At 50.4% G+C, this 26,854-nt stretch overlaps 2 protein-coding genes across 6 annotated transcripts in view; one reads left to right on the top strand and one right to left on the bottom strand.

Moving 5' to 3' along the window:
* Nucleotides 1-26,854, bottom strand: part of LOC105186486 (uncharacterized) — a 290,643-nt gene that overhangs the window by 117,528 nt on the left and 146,261 nt on the right. The gene's annotated exons all lie outside the window — the stretch shown is intronic.
* Mp (collagen XV/XVIII-type protein multiplexin) overlaps nt 414-26,854 on the top strand; it is a 274,008-nt gene continuing 247,567 nt past the window's right edge. For 3 of the 5 annotated variants that reach the window (XM_025304526.1, XM_025304525.1, XM_019842899.2), the window contains exon 1: nt 414-1,196. In XM_025304526.1, coding sequence (XP_025160311.1) covers nt 1,186-1,196 — 11 coding nt within the window. In that variant the 5' untranslated portion in view covers nt 414-1,185. The remainder of the gene's footprint in view (nt 1,197-26,854) is intronic. The other 2 variants (XM_025304527.1, XM_025304524.1) reach the window with 1 other exon arrangement.

The raw sequence follows: 26,854 nt of genomic DNA, 5'->3' as shown, positions 1-26,854 counted from the left end.
AGAGAGGAGAGGCAGAGAGAGAGAGAGAGAGAGAGAGAGAGAGAGAGAGAGAGAGAGAGAGAGAGAGAGAGAGAGAGAGAGAGAGAGAGAGAGAGAGAGAGAGAGAGAGAGATCGAACGAGAGACCGCTCATAGTTGTCCATCGGCGTTCAACAACGAGAGCACCGTCACAGAGAGGGAAAAAGAGGACGACAGAGAGAGAGAGAGAGAGACACACAGAGGGACAGAGAGAGGGAGAGTGAGAAAGTGAGAGAAGGAGAGGGGGACGAGAACGCGAGCTTTCAGCTGCTCCTGGCGCCGACGTGAACCGCAAGTGTCGGCCGATACGCGCTCCGAGAAACGACTAGCACCGCGCCGGGCACCACGAGGCGTCGAGGCGGAGGAGGAGGAGGAGGAAGTGGTGGTGGCGGCGACGGCGGCGGCGGCGGCGGCGGAGGCGACGACAACGACAACGAGAGACGGTTACGGTGGAGGCAGGAGGCACGCGGAGGAGAACGGCAAAGCCGACGGCAGGGGAGGGAGAAAAATCAAGAAGGAAGTAGCAAGTGTCACGAAGGGACTCTTGTCAGTAAGTGGTGGACCGTGGTGCAGATTGGGCATCGCGTGTGCGACGAGAATCTTCGCGGAAGCGGGGGCGCGACGAGGCAGGGAAAGAGCACCGGGGGCGGCGGCGGCGGCGGCGGAAGCAACGGAGGCAGCAGCAAGCAGGCGCGATTGACGGCGCGCGCCTCGTCGCGCCGGCGAGACTCGCGCTCGATACGAGCACGCGCGCGCGCGCGCGCGCGCCAATTTCGAGACTCGATCGGCGCTTCCGATCGCAGCAGCCTGCCTCTCGCTCCGGAAGAGAACAGAGCTGACCTTGCGGCCCGACCTTGGAAATTGGCGCCACCGTCGAGAGCGGAGCAAGCGTGGGCGTCGCGTCGTGCTTTGGTCACGAGTGCGCGGCTCGCACGCGCGCGCGCGCGCGCGCGCACGCACCCAATTCGCCGGTCGCCGGTCGCCGCGGGCACACGCGAGTGCTCGACGTGGGCCGAGAGAGGAACGTGGGACGATCGAATCGCTCTCGTCTCGGCCGGCCGGAGAGAGGCTGCCGTGCTACCTTCTTTTTGTCCCGGCCCGGGTCCACGCGAGAGGAGGGTCGCAGCCGGTGATCGAACCACCTGTCACGCCGGTGGAATGACTCAATATGCCGCTTAGGTGAGTGAGAAAACGGGTGAGCGGTCGGGTATGCGCGTAAGCTACGTAGGACGGGACGGTTTACGCGAGGCGCCGAGGCACCGGCTGAGGGTGGTAATTGGTAGGAGGTGAATTAAAGGGTAAACGAGGGGCGACCGAGCCACAGGTAGGCCGCGCTCGCCGGCCGAGAGAAAGAGAGAGGGAGGAAGGGACGGAGGAGAGAGAGAGAGAGAGAGAGAGAGAGAGAGAGAAAGAGGCGGAAATGCGGCTTTAGTGATCTCCGGCTTCAAGCCTTTGACGCTCTGTGACTCGAGAGGACCGGCTTTTGCCGGGGTTGAAAACGTAAGAAGGTTGGTTAACGTGGTGAGGGCGTACGTGCGCGCAGTCAATGCCGGTGCGCTTGAATCGCGAAAGAAAATCAGCGGAAATTCTCTCTAACGAGCCGAGTGTCACAGGAATAATTAAATTCGATTCTGAAGCTGACGCAAGGAGAACCCTCCTTCTTTTTCTCCCCCTTTTCCCTCTTTCTCTGTTCAACGTACGCGATCGAGCGCGCGCGACTCTTCCCTGTTTCTTGATTTATCTCTCGCGGTCCCATTCATTTTCGCGCATCGTCCCTTTAGAGTGACCTCTTGGCTCGCGATCTGTCAGACGCGGTCTGTCCGAACGCGAACATCAAACGATATCGAAACGGTATTGATCTCGCGGGGAGAATTGCATCGTGAAAAGGGAGTGAAAACGACTGACATCTTTTTACGATGCCACTCTGCAGGAGGACTTTTGTCGGAAGAGACTTTTGACAGGGCAAATAAGGATTAAATCAAAACGCCACACAAAGTCACGTTCGCTTTCCTGCGGTTTTGACTTTGACCCCATCCATGACAGACACCTTTTCTCTCCAATTGCCGATCACATTGTTACATTACGCGACATTACGTTACATTCCGAATCATTGATTATCGTCGCGACGCGATTGAAATTTCACCGCTAGGTTTGTATCCGCGCTTCGTTGAGAGGACGTCGCCTCCCTCTCTCTCTGTCCCTCCTCTTCCTCCTCCTCTCTCTCTCTCTCTCTCTCTCTTTCTCTCTCTCTCTCCTATATCCTTCTCTTTCTCGTCATACATCTACATGGACGCAGCTACAAAACAGATTTCATTGCTCTTTTATTGCCCGTAATCCGCTCGCCGCGCACCTGCGCACCGCGCGTATAACGCGCGAGGAAATGTCGCGCTTCAAATCCGTCCTGATCGCGCAAGCGAGAAAGAGAAAGAAAGAGGGGGGGGAGAGAGAGAGAGAGAGAGAGAGAGAGAGAGAGAGAGAAAGGGAGAGACAAGAGCACATACACGAGACACGGAGTGATGAGCAAATCCTCTTTCACCGCGCCGCCGGGAGAACAGAGTCACAGCATAGTGGAGATCGCGCGTTACGTAGGACCCGTTACGTTACCGTAATCCTTAATTCGATGATTTATTACTCGCCCGTGAGCCGGGGGGGGGGGTAGGGGAAGGGCTCGAATTTATTCGTGTGTGCTTTCCTCCGGCGTCGGCGCGTCAATTTTTACACCGTGAAATTTGTATGTACACACATCGCCGTCCACCTCTCCTTCCCTGCCTCTCTCCCTCCCTCCCTCGCCCCGCCCCCCCTCGCCCACCTCTTCTCTTGTCGACCCATTGCTCTCGCGGAATATGTACATAACACGCGAATACATACGCCAATGTACACACGTGAAACGTGTGCACGCAAGTGTACATAGCGCACGCTGCGCTGCGCGCGAGCGCGCGCGCACGCAGTGCAGCGTGCGTTATTTAAATAACGCAGCCGTCGGGGACTAATTAAAGGGTAACTCGAGAGGCGTTTGCGCGACACACCGTGGCGGAGCACGCGACTTCAGATCGCGCTTCCGGAAATGGAGGAATCCGAGACTGCGCTTTGTACGCGCGTGAGCGAGCGAGCGGAGCGCGAGGAAGGCATCCGCGCGCAATACAAGCGTGTAACGCGCGTAATTAGGCGAGGGTATTTTCACGGACCGCTCCGGCGGCTGCCGAAGCGCGGGGAATGTCTATACGTCGCCTATCCGACGCGCCATCAGCCTCTGGCCCATTATTTACGATCGCGACGAGCGCAGCTGCGCCAGCGGGTATCTTCCACGGGGCGCGACAAACCGCTCGGCGTCGTATTGTCACGCGTAAAATTTCGAAACGCTCGCGAGCGAGCGAGCGAGCGAGCTGCAGCTCCTCTCACTCGACGCGTCTCGCGCAGTAAATTCCGCACGTCCGGTGAATACGTACGCGGGCAAATATCTCGCGCGGCACGTTCCGCCAAGAACGCGAGCCGCGCCCCGCGGATTCCGCCGTCTCGATATCGTAATGCAATTTAAAGTTTTAATGAAATCGCACGGAAATCGCACGCGTGTCCGCGAGAGCGCGGGACTCTGAAAAGCGCGCGCCTGTAATTACGCGCCCCCGACGAGAAGTCGCTCCCAGCGATAAACTCGTCATTTTACAAGCGAGCGTCGCGGAACGCTGCTGGTAGTCTCTCAGGGACGACACCGTCGTTGCCTCCCCCTCCCCCGATGACACCTCGTGGGGCCAAGAAGAAGGGAGAAAAATCATATCTGGTCGTAAAAGCGAGCGAGAATTCGAAATTGAGAATGCACACGGGAAGAAACGATTCCGCCGCCATGAAGAAGCAGCAAAATGGCTCTTTGGCTCATATCGAGGAAGCGCAAAGTTTTGAGAGCCTGAAGTTCCACCCTCCTTCGACGAGAAAGCGCGTGTCTGGCTCGTTTCTCGTCACCTTAATTCTCCGACGATATTTTTCCCCGGTACGATCGGTTTGATCGAGCAGGCGCGCTTTAATTGGCCGTCCGCTGACGTTAACGTCCGCGACGAACGACGCGAAGAAAGTCGAACGATCGAATTGGCGCGACAATGAGCGAGAATATTTCCGGCTCACAGGAGCGAGGTCGCGATTCGTAAGAAGCGGAAATTCCGTCTCCTCCGACGAGAGCGCCAGTCCGGCTCGTTCCCTCATTGTCACATTAATTCCACATTCCGGCCCTTTTTCCCTGCGCACACGCACATTCTTCCCCGGCGCGCATAATCCCCGAGTTACAAGCTCATCCCCGGCGATCGCGCGGCGAGAGAGAGAGAGAGAGAGAGAGAAAGAGAGAGAGAGAGAGAGAGAGAGCTTGAGCCGCGCGATGATAAAATTACGACCGCGTAATCACCGGCGGCGACGTCGCGCCGCGTCGCGTCGCAAATCATCCTTTACAAAAATCCCACTTACGAGGCGCGCTCGCGAGCGCGTGAGTGAGGGCTTAGCGCGGGATCCGTAATTTCAAATTAACGCGACGTTTATACGTGTTTAAAAGCGTTTGTGCGACCGCGAGCGCGGCGCAGCGTCGCGTCGCGATGCCTTGTTACGCCGCGCCGACGGCCGCGGCGCTTTTCGGACGATAATAATTCGGCTACAGCGAGCCGCAGCGTGGCGGAGAGCGGCAGATTCGTAATCCCGGGAAACCGGGTTCGAATCCCGCTAGGCCGAAAACAACTCCGCTCTCCGTCTAGTGATAAAAAAAAGGTAATTCCTCAATGGAAAACTGAGTTCCGTTTTTCGGAAGACATTAACCTTTTGAGGCATAGTGGTAAGTATACTTACCACCTATTTATTCTCACATTTTCATGAAATATCTCATATTTGAGGGATTCTTGCGGGGTTTTTTGCGTTTTCTAGCTTCTTATATGATATGGGAACATACATGAAAGGTTTTGCATGAGTTGTCCATTTATTTTAAATAAACAAAGTGTGAAAAATACACATTTTTACAGAAAAAAATCATTTTCCACGAACTATGAGTGACTATTTTGCTCAAAATCAAGATTTAGAGGTTTTTGGGTCGTTGATTACGAATCTGAGGTCCAAATTCTAAAATTTATTTTCCAAGATGGCGGATCATAAAATTTTTATATGATTAGCTGAAATTGTACTTTAGTTAGCTTTCAAGGTCGCTGATTACGAATCCGAGGTCCAAAACTCATTGTTCAAGATTGCAGATTCAAGTTGGCGGATCATGGAATTCTAATGTATTTACCTGACATTGTCTTCCGATTAATTAATTGTTCATTATCTTGAATTTGCCGCTATCTTGAATTTTGAAAATCTGATAACGGATTCGTAATCAGCGACTCCGAAAACCCCCGTATATAAATTTCCACGTGATTCGGAGTTTTTGAAAAATACGTGCCTCAAAGGGTTAAATAGTGGGTTCCCCGCTTATAGCCGACACCGCCATAAAGTACCTCAGTGCGAACTGATTTGTGTCAACCGCTCACTTTCACGCGGATCTATGCTAACTATCTGAGCAACCGACTTAGGGAATTTAAAAATGCTCAGTTCCAGTAACCGACCTCGGAATTAAAAAGCCGAGGAGTCTGGTTATTAAAGGAAGATTTCGACCTACGAAGAAAGTAGGAAGAAGAATTCGGTTGCAATTCATAATCGATGAAGAAGATATGATCTCATCGATGACGCTCGCGCGGTTGCTCGACGAGCAAATGAGAGAGAAAAGGGCAACCAAGGTAAAGCGACAAAGAGTAAGAGAGAAGAAAAAGAGAGAGAGAGCGGGTGAGGGCTAAAAAGTGAGAAAAGAGAGCGTACCCGCCACCCCACGTGCGGCCGACGGCCACATCGTGTTAATTCGCGGGCGGAACGTATTTACGAGCAGATCTCGTCCCGTAGCGGCCGTGTGCGTCGCATTCGGCGCACGTGTGGCGTTCGCTTTAGCACACACAATTCGAAACCGCGGCGTACACGAGGCCGTCGTGGTATCGCACTACATCGCTCGATCTCGGCGACAGCGGCGCGGAATTTCCGCTCGGCGCGGTCGCGGCGCGACTTACGCTGAAAAAAGGAAATATCGCGAGGACATGCAGGATTTCAAGAGGGTAATCTCAGCGTGGCGTACGCGCATGAGGACGCGCGCGTTCGTTCAACACCGGGAAGAGAACATGGCTGCGCGTAACAAAAGCCCGTTCGGCTCCGCGCTTTTTCTTTCTCCCTGTCTGGAGCAGTGGTTTTCAACCAATCCGCCGCGGTACACCGTGAGAGGATCTAAGATGTACCGCAAAAATTGTCAAAGATCATTAATTAAATTATTTTTGAAAGCAATTCTTTATACTTAAGAAGCTTTTTATAATTTTTTCTTTTATCATCATAACTTAACTGTGTCGCGGAAGTTTAACTATAAGCTCAAGTGTGCCGTGAGATAAGATTGAAAAACACTGGCCTAACTTAACTTTTAACCTGCGTCTGGCCTGATATACTTCCACCCGTACGACCTAACCCTAACGTACCTCTGGCCCGTTCGGCCGATACTGTTGCCCTGCCCGAGTGGCCATTGATAACCTTCTAATCCGTACGACGGTCTTTGTCGGAACAACCAAAAACTGATAACGTTTGTTACTCATCGCCGCAGAACATCACAGAACAAAAGTCGCACTCGTAGCCATAATCTTCCATCTTACCCGAAACGCAACAAAATATCCTTTGTTACACACACAAAACCACGCTTAGCTCATTCTCGTCCCTTACTTTCTGTACCTGCGCAAGAATCTGCGGTCTCTGATCACGCCATCATTGCACGTTCTTCTAACGCTTCGGTGGCAGACTAGAGAAAATTCAGAATTTAGTCATATATTGACATCGGTAACATAGAATGTTTTCCCAACACTGCACACACACACACACACACACACACACACACACACACACACACACACACACATACCCTTTCTCTCCTATCTCCTCTCACTCCCTCCCTTTCTCCCTCAGGTCACCATAAATCTTCTTCTCGAAATTCGCATCTCGACGAGAATAGCTTCCGATGAAATACGAATTATAGGACGAGGCCTGCTCGTCCCCCTTTCGGGCCCCCCTCGCTGTTCTTTACGACCGCCTCGAAACACCGTCATCTCTCGACTGTCACAGCAAGCACGGTCAACAGTCATTCGGCGAAAATAGGCATCGTTCGCGAAAACGCAGCGGAAATAATATTCGCTATAACACGGCGGTTTCTCTCGTCGCGCGAGCTTACTCTCACCCGGCTGAGGAGGGCGTCATCCCCCCCGCGCCGTCTCCCGCCGCTGGCCGCGTCGTCTCCTGTCTCGCGCGATAAGCAACGAATTACTTTTCCGCGACAACGTAAATTCGCGCGGCCCAAGACGAGGGGTAAGAGAGAGGAAGGAAGGAAGGGAGGGAGGGAGGGAAAGAGGGAGGGTGAGAGGCAAGAAGACGGCTGGTGAGAGACGGAAAATAAACGTCGAGCGCGAAACGCCCGGCGAAATAAACGCGACGTGAGGTCAGGAGGTCACCGAGGTAGGAATGTCGCCGCGGTGCCGCGGGGAATGCCGTTTTTTGCGACGAGGCTTGCAAGCAGCTCCGAGTCGTCAATCGGGACAGCAAGGCTCCGGGAAAGGACGCAGGAACGTCTCCGGTTCGTCGCACACGTGATTTTCGGATCGCGGCGGCCGGTTGTTTCCGAAGGGGAGGCAGTCTAAATCTCTTCCTCATCACAACGATCGCGACGACACGGGCACTCGGTGTCGCCGCCATCGCCGGTGCGCAGGAACCTCTCTTTCGGAACCTCTTTTCCTCTTTTTGTTTTACGCCCCTTCCCCTCCCCCGTCTCCCGTGCCGCTCGCAAAATGTAGGAGAGGTAGCACGCGTTTCTTCGGCAAAATCAACTCGCCCAATATCCTCCGGCCGGAGAATTCATCGCGGAATTAGCTTTATAGAAAGAGAGGGGAGGAAGAGGAGGAGGAGGGGGGGAGGGGGGGACAGAGTGGAGCTGAAACGCATCGCAGCTGAGGATTGATCCCGGCGTGCAGCGCAGCGCGCTGCGTCGAGCGAGGAGCGATAAAACGCCGCCGATTTCCATACCGAGGAACGAGTCTTGCGGCAAAGATTTGTTACTAATGGAATTGCGCGCGAGCGAAGGGACACAGCGGGGGAGAGAGAAGGAGAAAGGGGGAGAGAGAGAAAGAGAGAGAGAGAGAGAGAGAGGGGGGAAGAGAGACGGATAGATAGCGCGATACAGGTTCTACGTGGGAGTTTAGATTAAGCAATTCAGATGCGAGCGGCCGAGTCTTAAGTCCGGGGCAAAACGCGCGCACCATAAATTGCGAAAAATAATGTCCCGCCGTATAATCCGCCGCTCGCGCAGCATCACCGCGCGACAGAGAGAGAGAGAGAGAGAGAGAGAGAGAGAGAGAGAGAGAGAGAGAGAAAGAGAGGATCCTCTCCCCCTCTCTCTCTCTCTCTCTCTTTCCCATGAAATTCTGCTATTTCCCGGAGAGCGACAATGACTTTCTCACAGGTTAATACCGCGATCCGTTATTCGGGACATCCGGCGATGCGCCGTCTCCGTGCATACTACGTATCGCTACGATCGCGTCGATCGCGTTTTATTGTCGCGCGCGGAATGGCCGGCCGGGCCGGTCGGTCGGTGTCTTTACTGCTAATAGTCGTGTATTTTTCTTCGCTGGCGGGAGCCAAAGGAAAAGAGAGCAGAAGGAAGGAAGCGCACAGGACGAACGACCGTGCGCGTCCGGGACGATGGTGGAAAATATCAGCATTAAAGAAGACGCGGTGTATCGCACCGGTGCGCTAACGAATTGCGGTCCTCGGCGCGAAGGAAAAGTAAAAGAGAGAAAAAGAAACGGGGAGGGGAGGGGGAGTAAACTACGGATTTGTATAGGAAATATTGTTATTGCGCGCCGTAACTCCGCCGCTAACTCCGACCAGCGAGCGCGTTGTTTTTGTTGAAACGTACGACGATTAATAATATCGGCGAGTAAGAAGAACGCGTTGCCCCGCTGCTGCCTCTCGACGGAATTCTCTCCTTGCGGCGGCGCCCCTTGAGAGATCCTCGTCGTCGTCCGCTCCCCGCTCGCGGTCTCTCGGATTCCCGATATTTACTCGTGAACGCGATCGCCGGCGGTCGCACAAGGGCAGAAGCGCGCGGGGCGGCCATGCGATAAATCGCGCGGCGTAACCGAACGCCACGGGCAAATTGATAAGTATCGTTCCGTTCCGTTCCGTTCCGTTCCGTTCCCGGGAAAAAGCGCGGGCTCTGCTCGAGAAACCGCGAGACGCGTAGGGGAGCGATTTGATAATCCGCCGAATAAAGCCGCCGCACGCGTCGAGGAGTTTATCTTCCACGAAAATTGCAGCGCCGGTTTACGTGCTCGTGCCGAAACTGATTCCACGTTTTGACATTTGTTTTTCTTCTCTTTTTCTCCCACGCGAGAGGAAGGGAACGAGGACACTCGCGCCCCCGTGTTTCGCATCGAGTCTCTCTCGATGGACGTTCCTCGGCGACATGGAGCGAACGGCGTCTCCGAGCAAACGGCGACAGATATTAACTGGAGATTACTAGATAAGGGCACTTCCTTAGCCGTAAATCATGAAGAAGAGCGCTTCTATGGCGGGGATTTGAACAGCGCACACGTCACACATGTAACTCTCTCGAAGATTCAGTAGAGATTGCCTTATCGTGTCGGACCAGACAGTTCCGTCTCTCCCGCCGGGCGCGAGGCGAGGGACGTCTCCATCGCTCGATATATCTATTTATCTTCTTATCACATATACATGCGCGCACACACACACACACACACAGGAAGACGTACTCGTGCGACCTCGCGTGTATATTTTCGGATATATTAATTGAAAATGATGGTGCGCGGGTAAACTCTGATATATGCGAGGGGGTACGTCTATACAGGGTGTCCGAAGCAACTGAAACGATCACTCGTGTGAAGAATTCGTCAAACTCAGCGGAAAAACCCTTGACCATTTTGTGAACCGGTACGGTCGTCTTTGAGAGATATCGATTGGAATAATTAATGTTAATTATGGCGACACGATCGGACGAGTTTCTCAAGCGGTAGTTTCATCCGAGAATTTCTCGACCGAGAATTTCTCTTGGCGCCGGCCGCCATTGTTAATTTGCTACGATTAATACCTGCGAAATTATCGCAGGCTGTTTGTAAAACGGTGGAGCTGCTTTCTCTCCTTCAGTCGAATTTTACGAGGGGGCGTACGATTCGCGCTCGACACTTTGTGTGTGCGTAATTTGGGAATTTCGACATGCACACACACACACACGTAAGATCGAAGCTCGGGGAAGGAAAAGAAGTAGAAGAACGGCGCTTCCGCGACGGGCGCTTCGCGCGAATAAACTCGAGTCGCGTTTACATTCGCGAGCAAATGACTCGCGATCGGAGTCGCAGCTGTTTCGCTCGAGATATGACAATATCTCGCTCCGCGCGACGTATCGATATTTTTCCCTCCGTCCGCGCCTTCTTTTCTACGATATACATGCCGCGACGTGGTGGTGGTTATTCAGGCATTGCTCGGCGCGCCATGTTTCAGGCACGTCAACAAGGTTGAAAATGCGGCCGGAATTTGCGACGCTGCGCAACGGGTGTCACATTTTAAAAAGAATTTATCGCAGTTTAATTTCGCGTGCGAAAGCGCGGCGACGAACGACGACGCCGAGGCGGGAATGAATCTTTAAAAGTATCTTCTTCGGACATGCAGGCGAAAGAGAGAGAGGGGGGGGGGAGGGGAGGGGAGTTACCGTGACTACTTTGTAAAATTGCCTTCGCCGCGGGTAAATTCCGCTCTTTACAGGCGAGTGATTCTCCACGCGCTTTCAGGTTGCAGCCATATAATCTATTTACCGCAACTTTTAACTTCTTCCGACTAGAATGCCGCGAAATACTATTAAAGTATTTCGCGCAAGTTAAAAGTTTACGCAACAAAGGGGAGATTCGTTGCTTGTTTTCCCGGGAAGAGTGTAATTTGCGACTTGCGATTGGGAAAATTATGTGATTTTAAGCTGCGAGACGGCGCTCGGCGCAATTAAGCCCCAATCACGAGCGCGAACGATTTGTCAAATATTCATTGCCGATTAATTATTCGCCGTAAACTGTCCCGCCGAGCGAGTCGCTCGGATGCGTGATACAAAAATACTATTTGCATAAATGCTCTGTGCAATTATCGAGCCGGTCAAATTTCGAGTTCGTTTGCGCGCGCGCGCACACACGCGCGCGTTTTCTTGCGCAAACAGGAAAGAATGTAATACGGGGCTGAGAAGGGGCTGAGAAGTAATTATTGCAGGATCACCGAGCTTCGCCGCAAGATTCTCTCCCTCCGTGGCACGCTCGCCGCCCGGAGTCCTGATAACAAGATAATGAGACCGCATACGTGTCTAATTGGAAAATATTGCCGTACGTGGAAAGTTTCGGTTAAGGCGCGGCGAGCATTAACAGCGAACTTTTTAGTCCGTGTTTCCCCTTTCGAAAAACAAGCTGCACGAACTTTGCCGGCACGTGAGGCACATCGCCGAGAACCTCCGCGCTGAGCGTGTGTGTGTATGTGTGTATGTGTGTGTGTGTGTGTGTGTGTGTGTGTGTTCGTGTTCGACTTTTTGATTGTCACGCTGGATGTTTGAAGAAGAGCCGATACTCTCTCACCCGACGTGCCAGACACTTCGACGTTATTTTTCCGCAACAAGAGGGAGAGAGAGAGAGAGAGAGAGAGAGAGAAAGAGAGAGAGAGAGAGGAGAGATCCGTACGCGCATCGCATTGTTACATCGACGGAGAATTTCGCGCATATCGCCGAAATTGGCTCAACGATATAAGCGTATATTTTTTGCCGCCTAAAGAGATCTACTTTACACTCAATAACTCGCATTACCGATCTTCGTTTCGCGACGGGAATAAGCGGGAATAACCAAGAACAGATCGCGCTCGTTTCACACTCGCGCGTGATCGCGCGCACGCGAAGGTGATGCTCTGAAAATTCAACGAATGCCAGGGATGGTGAGAAATTCCAGGCAAAAATAACCCTTATCAATGTCATTTAATATACCGCTCCGGGTATATCCGGCCGGCGATTAATTAGCGAGTCTCACGGCGGAATGAAGAAGTGTCATAAGAATAGCTCGCCGGTCGCATTAAAGCCGCGCGAGCGCGTGCGTGAGATCCTTTCCTTTTATAAATTCCGCCTGATATAGCCGGCTAGCTAAATGCGTCCCCTGCCGCTCTGCGCTGCCCGGCGGATCACGATCTCTACGTGATGCGGATAAGGATCGAATTTATGGTCATCCTTTGAGGGATAATACTGCCCTGAGTGACTTGTTTCATTGTCGAGACAATAGGGCAAGACATATTGTCCCGGCGGGGCATAAATCTGGCTTATCGCGGCACTCAATCGCAGGCCGCCGCCGCCGCCGCCGCCGCCGCCGCCGCCGCCGCCGCGCTACGGCCCGCGAAGTTTGACGTGAATTTCGATACGCAAGGAGTTCGGCCGGAGTTCGAAGGTGAGGGCGAAATTCGCAACTCTCGGACGTCCGTTCGTCCGAACGTCAGATAAGTCGCCGTAACTCGCAAGGATGCCGGCGAATTAATACCGGTCGTCCCGTGTAACGTTAAGCGGGCGGGCCTTGATAACGCGCGAGAGGCAGCTGCGAGTCGTGCGCGAATGTTATATTCCGCTTGTTTTTCTCTCCGTTAATAATAACGTCGTGTGTGTTACGCATATATTACGCAAATTTCGAGGAGATTGCCCGAGCGCGATCATCACCGCGCGGCGGCACTCGATCGCAGGCCGCAGCGTTGCGGTGCGAGGCAAGTTTCACGCGAATTCCGATACGGAGCGGTTCCGCGGCGCGAACTTTCAACAGCAAAATTTACGATTCGCGCTCGTCGCGACGACTCGCACCACGGATGCTGCTTGAGTCGTCGACGAATAACACATTTCGCACGGAGGGGGGAACGTTTTGGTCGGAGGAAGCAACTCTCTGGCGAAATATGAACGACGCGGCAATTCCGCTGCAAGATGTTTGTCAAGATTTATCCTACCAGATTGTCAAAAGATTCCCGGTCAACTCGAGGACAGGACTCCGCTGTCGGAATTTCCGGATCGTTCGAGAGTTTCCGAAAAACCGTAAAATTCAACCGAGTATTCTTCTCCGCGTGCACGATACGCAAAGTAAGAAATTAAGATTTTTAATCAACGAGGAGGAAAGAGAGACGCTTACCATCCGATAGAAAGAAATTTTCATTTCACGTTTCATGTAAGTTTCAAGCAGATTGCCTGCACGTTCATCCAATCATGGCGGCCTAGCGTCAATTATAAGCGCGCAAACACACACACGCGCGCGCGCGCACACACAGACACCGCGGAACAACGAGAAATCCGAATTCATTCTTCTCGGCGCTCATGCTCGTTTCTTTCGGCCGGTGGGTTCACATCTGGAAATTAGAGAATCCCGGAAGCAAAGAATTCGTATTAGCTACATGGCCGCGGGTGGAATTGCCTCACGTATTCTCTCCTCGAGGACGGGAATACGACGGAGGATACGGAGAGAGATGCCCGAGTTGGCTACTTGGCAGCTTTCCACTCCACATTGTGACGTGTTTCTCCGCGGGCTCCCGAAGCTGAAATCCGCAGGAAGAACTTCGATCGACGTACGTAGCGCTCACGTCTCAACGTTCACCTTACTCCGCTATTTGAGAAAGCGCTTATTGCCGACGTACGACTGCGCGCGCGCGATCCTCTCGTTCCTCCTCCGAATTCCTCAGTCGTGTGAGAAAAGACGAAATACGGCAAATAAATATGCAGCGATAAATGACGTCCAAACGGACGTAAGCTGGCGCGAGAGTTGGACGAACGGACCCGATAAGTTACAAAACGCGTCTCGGAACCAATAAAATCGTACAAATATCCTTTTTGTTGTCTTTTAATAGCCGCGCTACGCTCGTTTTTCCAGCGTCCATTAACACGCTCTCGCCACCGCCGCTGGTCAGGCACACAGGCCACTTTGTGTATTTTTAGTTTATGTATGAATGTAAAGCAGAGACTCAATTTTTTTATGTGGACATGGGATGAAAAATTATCGTCGCCGCAGCATACGGTGCCGTCGTTCTATGAGAGATCGATCACGCTGGTGGCGAGGGTGTTAAAAAAGAAATGTATAGATGATGAAGGGAAATGAATGTCACTAACTAGAATATCCTCGGAATATGAGAAACATGAGAGAGGTGGGAGGAAGATGTAAGTGGCGAGAATTGCACGCTACAGAAACGGTCGCCTTATTGACGGTAACGCTTTTTCCCGGTCGAAGCCGCTGCTTCGAAATAAATGTTTCCTCCACTCTTGTCGTATTTCGAAAATACTCCGGACAATAATAGTTATCACCTAATACGATACCCGAGCAAAAAAATTGTTAGAGCCATCCTCATGAAATGTAAAGCCTCAATAATATGCTGAAAATAGGATGCCTTAAAAAGCGATGCCTCATTTTATTACCAAATCAGGCCCCAAAATGGACCTTTTAGGGATACCTTGGATTTTACGAAATAAAGCTTTGATAAGGAAAACTGATGAGGGCCTTAAAAGGATTTATTACGGGTGCCTTAAATCTAATAAATAAAGGCTTTGATAGAGGGAAACCTTAGAGGAATTTTTTAGGGATACCTTAGATTTTACGAAATAACGCTTTCACTTGGAAAACTGATGTGAGCCTTAGGATACTTTAGATATACAAAATCAAATTTTGTTATAGAAAATTAATAAGATTTGAAGCGTGTAATAAAATTGTCATAGTTTAGTATTGTTTTAGTAGGTACGCTCTATCTGGTTCTTTAATTAAAGATTTTTTAATTATACCGCAATTAAAAACAAATTTTATCAATTTTACTAGTAGCAAGGATTTTTCTAGTATTGCCTTCGTTTTGAAGAATGCAGCAAACTTTAATAAAAACAGTAGCAGAATTTTTACGTATAAAGAATGTTATATTTTATTGTAAAATATTTTGTAAAATAAAGAATTCCTGTTGCGTACCAACAGGGTTAGATATAAATAAAGAAAATGCAGTCTAAATTTCTTGGAGTGAAAATAACGAATATTTTTACTCAAGCAATAATATTTCTTTATAAAGCCTCGTTGATATTGCCTTATAAGGCAATTTGTCTTTCGTACTAGGGCCCGATTGATATTAGGAAAAAATAATCAGGCCCTTACCAGAGCCCTATTAATTTCTCTACTCGGGCATGTACCAGATTTTCAACGATGAATATTATTTCGCCGATGAAAACTAGTCATTTCGTCTCATCAGCCAACACCGACGCTTATTATTTCAATCATTTAATAATTTTTCAATATCAACACTCGCACGCGCGCTCGAGCGAAGGAACGAGGACTCCGCGGCGTGTTGAAATTCCGGCGGCGGCGGCGGCGGCGGGCCCCGCACGGACGATCGAGTCGCAACGTCGAAACCAAACCAGTTTGCGCGCTTTGCGCACGCGACGGCGGAACGGGAGAGACATTGTTATGCGCGTATTAATCAGCGCCTCGTCGTCTCTCTCCAATTATCGTATTACCCGCCACCTACGTTCACGAAGGCAAATACCATCGGCGAAAGGTCGGCCGATAACAGCCGGCCTCGCCTGAAAGCTGGCGCGATAATAGCAAGGCACTCTGTTCCGCACGCACGTTTATGCACGCAAGATTCCGCATACGCGCGCCACCCGCATTATAAGGGGCGTCGAATTTCCGATCGGCCGGCGATCGGCGATGGCCCCGCTCGCCCAGTCGCAGTTCGGCGAGCGCGAGCTCGCGGCTGTTTTTCCCGCTAAGACGAATGACCCGATTGCTAACCTCACCGTGGAAATTCATCAGTGAATTAAAAATAAAATTAAAAGTAAATTAAGTTAAAAATACCGTGTTATTAAGCTGGCCACACCGCGTCGATTTTTTTTTGAAGAGCGCGGACATTGCGTTGCGTTTTTCGAATTTATGGAGATTTCAAATGATTCATATTTTCTCAAGAACGACCACGTGATGGTTGTTGGGTTTACTCCTTTTATCGAGAGATTATTCTTGAAAAACGTGTGACGTCTCAACGACCAACTTGCAAGAAATCACATTGCAATGTATCATACGTTTATAATTGCGACGTCCCGACACTCATTACGGCTTTTCATTCCGCCCGAAACTGTCTTGTTGCAGCCGACAAGAAATAACATTTCAGATACATACAAACGCGTGCTTAAAATAAACATCGACTGATTCACCGAGGGGAATTGCTGCAAGCTGAGACACTGCGCCAGCGATCGGAACGTCCGCCGCCTGAATTTTACCCCAGCCGAACAACATGACCACTTTTCTGGCATTCCCGTTAAGGTTGAATCACGAGAACATCGGCGGCGGACACGAGCGAATTGCAAAACAGTATGAACAAGTCGAGGACGAAACGTCTGCCCTCTCAAGTTTGTTACTCCCGGCCGAGCTCCGAGAAAAGGGCATCGCGCGCACGTTCTGCGGTAATCGTCGGTGACCTAATCTGACTCCCCGAGCTTCGGTCCGGATTCTCTCGTTCTCCGAGGAGCTCCGCAATGTTTTCCGCGAGCCGATCAATCGCGTCGCGCGCGCTGAGAGGCGAATCGCGGCCACTCGCGGCCGTTTGCACGCCGACTGTTTTACGAGCGCGCGGGAACCAGGTCAATGCGTAGATGACGGATTAGCATAACGAGCCATTGATACGCAAACGCGAGCCGATTTCCCGAAGTCTCATCGGAGTGCGGGAGCACGTCTCTCGCTCGTCGGCCGACCTTTACGACCGGCACATTCAGGGCTCGTTCGCGGCGTCGTATCGCCCGCAGGCACGCGGCCCTAAACGCCAGTTTATAGATAGCGACGTGCCACAGGCCGGCTTAAGGAGAACGCGTCGCTCTCTCTTTCTTTCTCCCCTCCCCTCCCCCCCTCTTCTCTCTCTCTCTCTCTCTCTCTCTCTCTCTCTCTCTCTCTCTTCCTTTCTCTCTTTCTGCAACCGTCGCTGAATTATTGCCGGACGGCTCGCGAACCGCACGTAAGATAATGCTCCCTCCCTCTTTTTCCTTTTCTCCCTGTCAGCCTCTCGCGCTGGTCGAAAGTCGCTCGCGGCGGCAAGGGCTCCTCCTCGTCTCGTCGATAAATCGCCCGAAACGCCGGCCATTAAAAGGAAAATTAAATGTAAACGTTACACGCCACGCGAATGGAGCTACGTTTTTATCGCGGAATGTGTTGCGTTATTTTTTATCTTTTCCTTTTCTTTCTGTTTTTTTTATTTTTGCGATGGTTACTCCGCCCGCCATGGCCTCGTCCTCGAACCTCGACACCGAGTTGGTCGTTGACTTTTTCGGCAGGGGCCGGGGCGGATAGAAAGATATCGCGTCGTTTCTCCATTATGGCGCGTTCCTCATTATCGTTTCTTTATTATCGGAGTTAGAGCGACAATTGCGACGGACGGGAGCGAAAACACGGCGTAAACGCCGGTCCGCGCGCATTTTTCGCCGATGATTTTCCCGGGGAATTCTTGCCCGAAAAACCTCGACGGTGGAATTTCGAGGAACACAGGACGACGGGGATAACGAGGTTCCGTCCGGATCGGCTCGAATTGCGATGTTAATTTCATTTGTAAAGCGTTTCATTAACGCCCGCACTCGTTTCGATTCGCCGGCCAGGGATCGAGGGACCGGCACGTCGATATGTTACAAAAAAAAGAAAGGAAAGAAAAATGTTGGCTCGCCAATCTGTTTCCAGCGACTGCGAGCGCATCACGGTGTCTTTATTTTCCCGACAGTTGACGAGTATTTCGGTCGGAGATTTTTTTTCCCGCGGTTATTCGAGAAGCCAATTAGAACGTCCATTGGCAACGTCAAAAAAAAAAGGAAAACGTCAGGCAACGACAAATCGCGACATCGTCCAGCAACGTCGGGCAGCGTTGATCGACTGTGAAATTTCGCTTGACCGAAATGATCGGAATTAACCGCGAGTTAATCGCGATTACACAGGATCGTTTCAATCGGTCGCTCTCACACGTTTGATTGCGCTTGACGCGCGCGCGCCGCCGATTCATCTCGTCCATCGAGCGAATTATTCACGATCACATTTACGACGATTGATTAACCTCTCGCCCATTATTGATTATCACCGGTCAGTCTCAAGTTTCTCGTCGGCCATTAACGGTCGATTAACGCCGCCTTTCGCGCCGTCGATCGAGAAGCTCAGAAGCAGACGCATATCCGCGGGATCCTGCTGCTCTGTCGGGATCCGATCGTTAGGATTTCATCAGCGACGCGGGTCTTAGCAAACTCGATCGTTGGGATTTCGGGGCATCGAGCACAGATATTGCATTACCGTTAACCGGAGATTGGATAGCGCGCCGCAATACCGTAGTAACGATTCGCGCGGGTATCGGCGCAAATTATTTGTCTCGCGAGGTGTAAAACGGTTTCACGGACCAGCTGCGGGCTCGCATGGCCGCGATTGCGGTAAATTTGCGCCGATCGCAATTCCTTCGCGAGCACAACGATGCCCGTAATAAAGTCGTATTATCGGTTTATCGACTGCAGCGCGCGGCGGTTATACCCGCCGCGCAGCGGCCCATTGTCCGCATACCGATGTATCGCGATTATTTATTCAATCGCACTTGCGTATTTCCAACGTGGCCGCTTCGCGGAAAGAAAATCCAGAAGGGATGAATAATCACGGACTGCGCTATTGCGATGGCGATCGCGCGCGCTCGGCGAACGCAAAACACCGCCATGAACGAACACAATTACAATTGCGCCATTCGCTGTGCTCAAACAAAACCGAAATAGCCTCGAGATCAAAATGAGGAAATGCAGGAGAAATATTAAATATCACGTTCGTCGAAGTCACGCGGGTCTGACGCATCGATCGCTTATGAGAGATCACACACGTATGAGTGACGGAAATCATTTTTCACTAACTTTCTTTCAACATTTCAACGTAAATAATTACGATTAAAACTGTTACTACGCTCTAGAGATAACTTCCCCTCGCAGGTAAATAAATAAATGCTCTACACGATTAGGACGTAATATATACGTATTATAATATATAATATATACGTAATATATTATACATGAAAAAGATTATTTTGATCAATTCGCGAGTCAAACTCACGAGTCGCGGAGGAAGCTCTCGATGAAATTTGCTTCAAGCGAGGATTGACTTTTAGCCGCGACCTCGAAAAGAAACGACAACTTTGAGCATACCCGTGCAGACACGGTTAACGTCGCGACGAGATTACATTCGATGTCCATCGACAATTTATATTTCATACGTACTTCTCTCGTGAAAGGATCCCTCCGGAAACGAAGTCCAGACCCGTTTATACCGTCAGCAGTTTACTTCCCTCTCTCTCTCTCTCTCTCTCTCTCTCTCTCTCTCTCTCTCTGTCTCTCTTCCTCTTTCTCTCTCGTCCTTTCCCAGCGAGCAAAGGTCTGGAAACACGCGTCTTCCCGAGCAAACATACTCGTCTCTCTTACCAGTATTCCTTACCACCCTCTCCCAGCGTCCGCACTCTCCTCGCTCCTGGCTGCCTGTCCGATGCGCGACTTTAGACCGTTCTTGCCCGATTTAATTACCTCCCTCGAGACTTGTTTTCTCGTGGCCGGTCAGACGAAGAAGAGATCGCGACTCAGATTACGGTAAAAATTTTCATCGGGATTTCCAGATGTGTACATGTGTGTGTGTGTGTGTGTGTGTGTGTGTGCTCAGCACGGAGAGTCCTTTCAAGACGATATTACGACGGGAAAGAAGAAGAAGAAAAGATTCGATACTTTCCATTGGCGAAAAGAAGGCAGCGATAAACTCGAATTCTTGTATACGGGCATTGCCATTTTTCCCTCCTCCCCGACGCGATTCCCGGTTTCCCCGCGTTCCCCGCGATATATCCAAAAGCGACTTCCTCTCCGCCTTCCGCCGGCTATAACGTGATCATAGTCGCTGTGGTGTGGATGGCGAGTTGCTAATGTGATGAGGATCGCGCCGCCGACACGGGCTAACCACTCGTGGTCCGAGGGACCGCGTTTGTGAAACGAATAAACACTGCGCGTTCCGCGAATGGAACTCCCCGCGGAAACAGGTCAAACACGAGGTCGCTCCCGACTTGCGCGCACACGCTACGTACTTCGGGGACGGAAATAAATTCCTTTCTTTATTTCGCGTCGCCCGTACGTCCGGCGGGCGCGTCCGCTCGCCCGCGTTTGCGCGCCAACTCCGCGAGATCCCGCGAGATCGCCCGATCGCGGATCAAATGAAAACGCGCTCTCTCTCTCTCTCTCTCTCTCTCTCTCTCTCTCTCTCTCTCTCTCTCGCTCTCTCTCTCTCTCTCTCTCTCTCTCACCGCTTCCGCTCCTTTGAAGCTGCCAATTTGTTCAGCGCTGCTAATTAACCATCGCTTCCCACACCTCGACCCGCGCATCTCACCTTCCTCTTTCTTTACACACGCGTGTCCCTCGCTATCTATTGTTATGCATTGCACGTGTAATTCACGTTACATGAGGAGGCAATTAAAATCAAGTAGAAAAAAGAAATAAAAATTTTTGTGACACGAGTTGAGAATTTAAAAAAAAAAAAAAGAAAAAAGAAAAAACAGGAAACGAGTCGTTATTAATAAATAGTCTTGACGATATTTTGCACGACCGCGCCCAGCTGTGATTATTCACAATGACGTGTCGTGAAAAGTGAGTTTCGACGCGTCAGTAATAATCTAAGATTGCCGTTGATGGCATCGCATAACTCCGCGATGGATTTCGCGTCGCGAGAGAGGCGCACGAAGGCGTCGCCGTGCGTGTTACATGCCGACGCAGGCGCGTGAGCTTGAAGTTTAATCTCGGCGTCGCCACTTCCGATTTAAAGATAGACGGCGGATCAAAGGACCGCAAGCGCGGTTTTTCCCCGCTGACAAGGCGCTCGTTAACGACGCTCGTCTGTTCGAAACTTCAAATATTACTTCGCGCAAACTTGGTGTATCTCGTTTACAGCTAATCATCGTGATATGAATAAATCTCGACTGAGGGAAGTCCGCGGAGATTATCGTGTTTCTTTCCAGCCACGGAAATGTCGGAGACTGAGAGTCGTCTGCTTCCGCTGTGCAAATGCGCTAAGAAATTGTATCAATTCACGTGACTTATCTGCATTATTCGATCGGCCGGTGGAAGACCACAAATTCTCTCTCTCTCTCTCTCTCTCTCTCTCTCTCTTTGTCTCTCGAAATTACGAAACTCCGAAATCGCGGAGACCGGCGCTGCGTGCGGCAAAGCAGCGCGATTTATTAACGAGACCTTATTATCGCCGCTCTTATTTTTAGCCGCGGCTACATCAAAGAGCCGCGTTGACAGTTTTCGCCCTCGGAATGCCTCCGCCGTCGGCGTCGGCGTCGGCGAGAATTCACGGCTTTTGCGCGTTCGCGAGATTTCCCCCGTCGCCCCGAAAATTATGAGTCGCGATGTTGTATGGAAAGGTCGCGACGTATCGCGCGGAGCTCCATCCGCGCTTAATTTCCTATACGCTTTGCAGTATGTTTCCCAGATTCATTATTATTGCATATGTGTAACAAGTAGCGCGCACGCGCGCGTCTCACGACGCGGCTCCTCAGAAAATTAATGATCGACGCGGATTTTAGCGCAACAATAACAGTTCCTTCGCCCGGCGCCGCGCAATTCTTCACCGTAAATCACGCGAGACGTGACGGGGGAGCTCACGGTTATGAATGAGATTACAACAAGATTCGTTTGTTCCCCGCGGATTTTCCGGCCGCGCAATATACACGACGCCTTTATTACGCGCCGCGCGAGCGCAAGCGCGCGGGGAAACTCAAGGAGAGAGATCAAAGAAAGCAAGTCGAGGGAAAAGCGGCAGATTCCGATCCCGAGGTTTGAATGTTTCAACAGACTCCGCCGCGCCGATACGAGATCGCGGGGGAAAATGGCGCCGCTCTCGTCGTCGACGGGATCTCGGCTCGAACTTCCGGCGGAACATGCCGTTCAAAGACGCTCACCTCCCCTTCCCCGCCTCCCCGCCTCCGCCGCCGTAACTTCAAATTACACATTAATTCTCCCGCTAAATTCTAATTACACGCGCCGACGATGGGAAGTCGTAACGGATTATAAAGAAACGGTAGCGCCGGCTTTGCATTATAGATCAATGCACTCGTCGCGCGAGCAGCCTAAGGCGAGGTTATCTCATTAGCAGCGCTCCCCCCTCCCCGCCCCCGCAGCCCCGCTCCGGAGAGATTCGCCGCGCCGAAATCGTCCGTTCTTTTCAAGTTTCCTGCGAGAATTTCGTCGACTTGCGAGAGTCCTCGGCGAGATCGCTTCATTAACGAGCTCCTCGACGACGTCGTCGTCCTCATCGTCCTCGTCGTCGTAGTCGTAGTCGTAGTCGTTGCCGTCTCGCTTAATTATTCCGCTACCACCAGCAGCGCTGGCGGCAGCAGCCACGGTGGTACACGTGTTACACCTTCCCATCGGGCTGAACTAGCTTCTTTTAATTTCCCCTTTATATCGTTGCCCGGGCCACTAGGTTAATGGAGTGTCGTCATTCGTCGTCATTATCTGCGACGATACGGCCCCACTCCCCGCCCGCCCTCCCCCTCCTGCACATTCTCATTTCGTGAATCGTCCCATTGTTACAAAGAGGCTTACTTACGGTGCAAGTGGCGCGCGGTAACTTCTGCAAACGATTCTCCCTCTCACTCCCCCCTCTCTCTCTCTCTCTCTCTTTCTCTCTCTCTCTCTCTCTCTCTCTCTCTCTCTCTCTCTCTCTCTCTCTCTCTCTCTCTCTCTTAACGAGAGTAACGTTTGCGTTGCAGCTGCAGTGTTTGCCACGCGCGTAGCAAGCGTCGCTCTTATTTGCCTTGTCCATCGCGGCCGTCCTCGTCGCGGGGATACGCTTCGCGATTCCGATTCCGATCTCGCCAAATCCCTCTAGCGAATGTTGTTCTCGCGTCGTTTCAATTTGCGGCAAAATTCCGCCGGAAATGATCGCCATCCTATCTCGCGCACACGAGGGCGCGAGAGAGAAGGGCGGTGTCCCTGTGTGCGTGTACGTGTGTGTGGTTCTTGGAGGAAAGAGAGAGGGAAAGAGAAAGAGAGAGAGAGAGAGAGAGAGAGAGAGAGAGAGATCATTATCTTATTATCGCAACGCAGCAAGATATACAGCGAGTCGCTAATGCAGCGCTCGCGTAATGTGTAACGGTATTTGTTCACGAGCCGACCTAGACCCGCTGAAAAGGAGGACCTAATAGCGGGAAACGTGATTTCACATGGCACGCGCAAAGTGCACACGCTCCCGCGAGTATTTTCAGTTACCGGAAATACCGCGGTATTGCCGGGATAGATGAAATTTCCCGGAGAGCTGTTGCAATTAAGTTTTACTCCGGCGCATCGAGAGTGCAAGCGCCGCTATTATGATTTCGATGCCAGCGTCCTGCGCGCGCATGCGATCTGTGCATGCATAACGATTCTCTACGCGTCGCTATTTTCTCTCTTTCTGCGCCTCTCTCTGCCTTCTCTCTCCCCTCCCCGCCCCCTCCCCTCTCTCGCTCTATCTCTTTCTCTCTATCTCACTCGCTCGCTCGCTCGCTCGCGCTCACGCAATTGCCAAACCGAGAGATGATAAGATAAATTCATGCGTTTATAAATATGTATGCCGTCATATATTATTCAAACGCGCGGTCGATTATCATTTCAGCGCTATCACCGCGGTTCTTCTCTGTTCCTTCTTTTACGGCCACTTTCCGTCTACATTGAGATTTATTCCGTTTTTTTCGCCGTCAAAGAAGAAGACTTCTTTCTCGCGGTACTACCTCTCTCTCTCTCTCTCTCTCTCTCTCTCTCTCTCTCTCTCTCTCTCTCTCTCTCTCTCTCTCTCTCTCCCTCCCTCTCCTTCCCTCCCTTCTCTTTCTCTCTTTCTCTCTCTCTCTCTCTCTCTCTCTCTCTCTCTCTCTCTCTCTCTCTCTGTCTCTCTGTCTCTCTGTCCCGCGCTCGATGAAGTCATGCACAATCCTGATACTAGCTTATCGAAGAAAATAAAGCGGGAGATTGCGCGTGCCAGAAACGCTCGCTTCTCAGACTTCCCAGTTCTGACGATTGTTGGTGTCGCAATTTTAAATGGCGCTTCTCCCCCCAAAAAACGCGCCGGGAAAAAGGAATCGTCCTGGTTAATCGAGTTGATCGAGAACTCTTACCGCCGCCGTAGCAGCCTCGTATCGACAGACTTTCAAATCGCCCGATGACCGCGAGTCGTCGGAGCGACAGGAACGTCGCGAAAAAATTGATCGCGCCTCGTGTGCGTTTTAACGATCAAGAAGGAAGAGGAAAAAAGAAAGAATGACGGGGAAGGAACGTCCGTGAGTAGTTTATGAGAAGTGGCGCGTGCGGGTCGCGCGTTTTTCCAGGAACGGCAATATTCCGTCGTCATAAATTTTCCTCATATATACGACTACGCCGCGAATTAATAGGACGATTATCACACTTTGTGATTAAATGCACGCACTTACTCGCGGCACGACCGCGTTATTGAGCGCACGGACTTTGTCCTGCGCCGATGTCGGCCGCTATAAATAAGTCCCTCAATTGCGTTCGACACATTTACATCGGCGTCCTCTCTCTCTCTCTCTCTCTCTCTCTCTCCCTCTCTCCCTCTCTCTTTCTCGCGGCCGCGTTTAATCTCGCGCGCGAAATCGTCACGTAAGTCCGGCGTTTGAGCGCCGCGCCGAGAAACTCGCACGGGGGAGGGAGGCCACAGGGTTAACTATCCGGTAAGTCACGCCGGTTCTCAGATACATCCCCGTCGAATTGACTCGATAAAGCTTTCAAGAGCGTCAACCTCATCAGCGCCGGGATTATAAATTTACACGCGCGGAATTATGCGTACGGCCAATTTATCGCAATGTTCATGCTCTCACACGTGCTCTCGACGAAGGACACGCACGAAGCGTATATTGAATTACGAGAGCAAATTCAGTTGGCCGACATCGAGTCCGAATAACGGACGCGATTAAATTTGATATCAAGTTCTAACGGCTGCCGCGGTGTCCATCGCGCGAGCGCTGGCTAATTTCATTATCGCGGAACTTTCTTTTCTGACACGTTTACTGCAAACATGCGCCCATATTGCGCGCCATTCTGGCACAGCGAGCTTAATGAGCGAGGAATCTCAACGAATTTTCGAAGAATGTGAACGGACCCGAGCAGACGATGCGAGGATTTCACGCGACGAAAGCGCAGCAACGCAATGATAATTTGCACTCAAATTCGGATGAGCGAATACTCGAGTCGAAATTTCAGTTCTACTTTGAGCCTGCAAATTCCGTACGACTTAGAGGACTACTGAAGGATCTCCATATCTGGAGTCATATAGGATGTAGTGATCTTTTAGTGCTACAAATCGGTATTTAGCAACAAGCCGTTTTTAGCAACGTGAGGTTTAAGGGAGGACGTACTGAAAGCTTCTGAAACGGCTCCAGATTCTGTGTCGCGCTTCCCGAATGGCTGTATCAATAAATATGATAATTCAAGTTTCTAACATTCTTCCTATAATTTAATATGTATTTAAAATCTTAAATAAAATATATAAGAGATAACTGAATATTAAATAATTTTTCATATCTCCCAAAAATGCTTATAACATAGAACATACGGCCGTTCTATGTACAAATTCAAAAATTTATATGGATTACAATTTTCTTTTGTTAATATCCATTAATTACAACGCTCACCCGATAAAGTCATGAAATTGGGATATTTTCACATTTTCTCCGATTATCACAATATAAAAATTTAAATGGTTTATTTTCAAAAATTTTTACACAGAACGGAATATATAACTCGTATTGAACATAAATTGCAATGGCCTATAAGCAGTTTATAAAAAGGATTAGACTAATAGATGCCGTGCCTGGAGGATCAACTTGTACTTGTTTTACTTGAGCATAAAACAAATGAAAATTATATAACAAGACAAATGTCAAAGATAAAAATTTTCGAAATAAGAAAACTGTTTTCTTCCCCTATATAGATAATTTTATACGTGCATTGTTGTACTTATACACAGTAATAATAATATATATATTACATATATAAATATATATATATATATATAACTTTGTTCATTCAACTTTATTCTTTTCGTCCATATAAAATGAACATATCTTGCAGAGATTTTTACAAAATATGTTCATTTTATTGGGATAAGAAGAATAAAGTTGAATAAACAGAATCGTTACGAGCAGTTATAAAGTAGTATAAAGAAATATCGTTCGGAGCTTAATCGGCTTTTCTTTTGGAATTTATCGGCTTCGATAGAATTATAAGACTAAATAGAACTCAAGTATCAGTTTCGATAGAATTATAAGGCTAAACAGAACCTAAAAGACGTCGTTACTAGCGCTACGGTAGAATTTGTAGCACAAAGAGTGTTAAAAGCGTACAGCTTAATATTTGATAGGCTTATAACAGACTCTAAATTTCGACTCGGGTGATATGAACTTGAGGACTGCTGCCAGGTTCGAAAAGGTTCGGAAGGAAGAAAACTGGCCTCGCAAGTTGCCGCGCGGGTATAGAGAGCGCTATTCATTCTGATTTTATGCTTGAGATTGTTTCAAGTTCATCTCCTCGGGTGCTGCGAGAATCGTTTCGCTGATGACATAGCAGCCAAAGATAACATCGAGACGACCTGAAATATAAGACCTAACTATGAACGCTGCTCATAGACGCTCTGTGCTTTCGATCGAAACCGCGCGATAGATCGGCA

The sequence above is a fragment of the Harpegnathos saltator genome, unplaced genomic scaffold, assembly GCF_003227715.2.
Source record: "Harpegnathos saltator strain DR-91 unplaced genomic scaffold, Hsal_v8.6 scaffold620, whole genome shotgun sequence".
Taxonomy (NCBI): Eukaryota; Metazoa; Arthropoda; class Insecta; order Hymenoptera; family Formicidae; genus Harpegnathos; species Harpegnathos saltator.
The sequence above is the reverse complement of the archived record's forward strand: the minus strand, read 5'-3'. Positions and strand labels throughout refer to the sequence as shown.